Source organism: Mastomys coucha, unplaced genomic scaffold (assembly GCF_008632895.1).
Source record: "Mastomys coucha isolate ucsf_1 unplaced genomic scaffold, UCSF_Mcou_1 pScaffold15, whole genome shotgun sequence".
Classification (NCBI taxonomy): domain Eukaryota; kingdom Metazoa; phylum Chordata; class Mammalia; order Rodentia; family Muridae; genus Mastomys; species Mastomys coucha.
The window spans coordinates 56,045,127-56,048,499 of NW_022196897.1; the positions used below are offsets into that span (position 1 = coordinate 56,045,127).

Consider the following 3,373-nt stretch of genomic DNA (forward strand, 5'->3'; position numbering starts at 1 on the left):
AAACTTAACTATTGGCTAGAACTACTGATTCATAGTCCTCTAATATAGCATGCTCATAAAACACATAGAGATAAAACAAAGCCAAAGAGGTAGGAAAAGGCCGGGGTCGTTAATAGGAAAGGAGCTCTTGTCCAGGAGACTCAAGTGAAATTCAGTTATCTTCTTAGCGGTAATAAGTATGGAGAGTGTCATGTTCCGGCTTATAGTGGACCAAGTGGTCAATTGTTGGTGTAGGTATTTGATTAGCAATGTCTGTTGATGTTTTGAAACCTGGAAGGATGGAAATAACTACAAAGTTAAAGAATTTCTATCAATATAGGTAAATTTGTTTTTCTGTTCTTCTGTATTAAATGCCATTCCAACTCAGTCGGTATTGTCTTTGGATGTTTTGAATTATAATTTAAAATTTAACAAAAAGAAAAATAGCTTACCCACAGCGTGTGCCATTTGTCACATTCTGGTTGAAGGAGCTGTTGATCCATACAATGGTGTTATTCATACACACTTTTCCTGGAATACTGAGTTCTTGTCTTTCAAGGTCATATTCAACAAAAATATCTATCATTATACCAAAAAGTATAATTGTGCCTGGCTGGGCCATTCCATGGAGCAATGCGCACACACTTCCCATAAACATCAGCCAGATGTCTTTTGATGAAGAAAATCGAAACTTGAAAAAAAAAAAAAAGGTTCAGAGATTATCTACATGTAAAAACCACACAGGGATGGAGTGGGGTGGGGGGACTGGGCAGGAGGACTATTTAATTTCACTTGTATTCTGATAAACAGCACTCAACACCAAGTGCTTGTGGGAGTCATCTCTGAGCAGTTGTCTTCACACTAATTATGTAGAATTACTATCTATCAATTGTCTAAAACATCAGACCCTTACATCATGTCCAAATCATTGTGTCTATTCTCCTCAGGTCAGGACTTGACTTTACTCCCTTCCAAGTCATCATCACAGATTCCATGACCAGGTAGACCTACTGAGTGAACACTCCACAGTGCAGGAAGTTGCCTCTCAGCTCAGAGAACCCATCTGGACAATGGGCAAATATTTGCTTAGAAATGCTCCATCCTAAATGGTGGTGGCACACCCCTTCAATCCCAGCACTCAGGAGGGAGAGGCAGGCAGATCTCTGAGTTGGAGGCCAGCCTGGTCTACAGAATGAGTTCCAGGACAGGCAGGGATACAGAGAAACACAGTTTTAGAGAAAGAAAGAAAGAAAGAAAGAAAGAAAGAAAGAAAGAAAGAAAGAAAGAAAGAAAGAAAGAAAGGAGGAAGAGAAGAAAGAAAGAGAGAAAGAAAGGAAGAAAGAAAGAAAGAAAGAAAGAAAGAAAGAAAGAAAGAAAGAAAGGAGGAAAGGAAGAAAGAAGGAAAGGAAGGGAGGAAGAGAGAAAGAAAGAAAGGAGACATGCCTCCATCCTATACAAATTTGTGGTAGATACATAAGCTATGGAATTTCTAAAGACTTCACATAACATTCTATATATGATCTATTGTTCTGGAAGTTACTATGAAGTTGTTTCTTATTAGGGTTATAATGGTGTGTCCACGGATTCTATTCCAAGTGGCTATGCTGATATTGGACAGTGTGTTTACTAAGCATTGAATTTCTAATCACTATTCAGCATGTCCGGTAAATCTCATGACTACATGGCTGATCACTAGAGTTAAGTCCTGCCAGTATGACTAAGGAGTTGGCTCTTCCTCCAGTGTGTGAATAATTCACAGTTACAAAATCAACCAAGTGAAGCATCACAATGCATTACCAGTTCAAAGAAGCCAACTCGAATGTCTTCCTCTTTCTTCTTATCTTGTAACCTGAGGAGAAGAAAAGGCATTTAAAGTTCATGTTTCCAAAACTGATGAGAAATTCTTCCTACATGGTGCTTTCCTGAATTATTCTTCAATAAGTATGAATTTCCCCTCTGGCTGGGAAATTCTGGCCAAACTCAGTATTTTAATGTATTTTTCACCCATGAATTCTCAACAGCTATAGGTACCTGGACAAGACTAACACAGGGCCATACCAGTCAGCATTACACCATGCGGGCGGGGGTGATGGTGGAGGGGGGTGGGAGGAGGTTCACAAGGTCACACACATACTTGAAGAGCTACAGGCAATCAATAGCAGCTGAAAGCAGGAGCTGGGCTCTGTCTAATTCAGGAGCAAGATTCTTACTAGATTGCCCATAATCCAATGGTCAGCCTTAGGCTATGTGTATAGGCAATATTAACTGGACTCAGCAGGAGATACAATATAAAATATTTGTATATGTATTCTAAATATACTATCCTATATATTCTCTATATATTATACATGTTCTGTATATACAGAGATATAGATTCATAGAATAAATATAGAACAATTAGATAGATAGATAGATAGATAGATAGATAGATAGATAGATAGATGGATGGATGGATGGATGGATGGATGGATGGATGGATGGATAGATAGATAGATAGATAGAATAGTATATATATTCTAGTTGTCATGAAAACAATCACCCATTCATTCGTCTTTGCCAAATGTGCTCCCTCTCAAAATGTCCTTTCTTAGACCCTCATGTGGACAGTTACTCCAAGGAGTCTCTTAAGTCTCCTTGGCAGGACCTTCTCTAGCCAAGACCATTAAGATTTCAATAACATCTGCCCCGACACACACATTCCTTCTTAGAGCTTCATCTCCAATTCACTCTCTTTCTTAGGAAAAAAAAAAAAATTACGCATTCTCAGTAGCTACCGTGTAATATGTTTTCACCATGTAATATGTTTTCTAAATTCATAATGTTTATTCTATCTCCCCATTAATCTACTCTCCTGCTGAGCCTAAAGGGGATGTACTACTATTATTCCACTAAAGGAACACAGCAGTAAAATGACTCCTAGGGGCATCCTGCCATACCCCTGGATCAGAGCATCACACAGCCCTCCTCAGAGAAGCTTCCCCTTGGAGTAGATGGGAATTAACACAGAGACTCACAACTGAAAACCTGGCAAAGAGGAGGAGACCTTGGAGCACTCATCAAACCCCTCCCTTCAGGGCTCAGGGATTTAGATGCAGAAAGATGATAAAAGTGAGAGCTTGGGAGGACACTGGAGAGTGCACCAGGAGGGATGCACATGGGTACTCACAGAGACTGTGTCAGCATACCTGAGGCCTGCACATGTTCAAACCAGATGGGGTCCCAGCACCAAGAGGAAGAAGTGGACACAGGCTCTGGGCCTTAACCAAGAACCTATTACCATGGATGCCTGCTGGCAAAGGGACAATCCAGTTTTTCCAATAGAATGTCACTGGGTTTATCAATCACAGTACAGAGCAGGCCCCATGCCCAGCACTGGCTGACTGACACAAAATTA

At 40.2% G+C, this 3,373-nt stretch overlaps 1 protein-coding gene across 1 annotated transcript in view; it reads right to left on the bottom strand.

The window, feature by feature from the left end:
- Positions 1-3,373, bottom strand: part of Abcb11 (ATP binding cassette subfamily B member 11) — a 133,449-nt gene that overhangs the window by 127,531 nt on the left and 2,545 nt on the right. Inside the window, exons 3-4 of the mRNA XM_031373202.1 lie at positions 1,777-1,828; positions 432-670 (exon numbers count right to left, since the gene is read on the bottom strand). Of these exons, the coding sequence (XP_031229062.1) occupies positions 432-670; positions 1,777-1,828 (291 nt within the window). The remainder of the gene's footprint in view (positions 1-431; positions 671-1,776; positions 1,829-3,373) is intronic.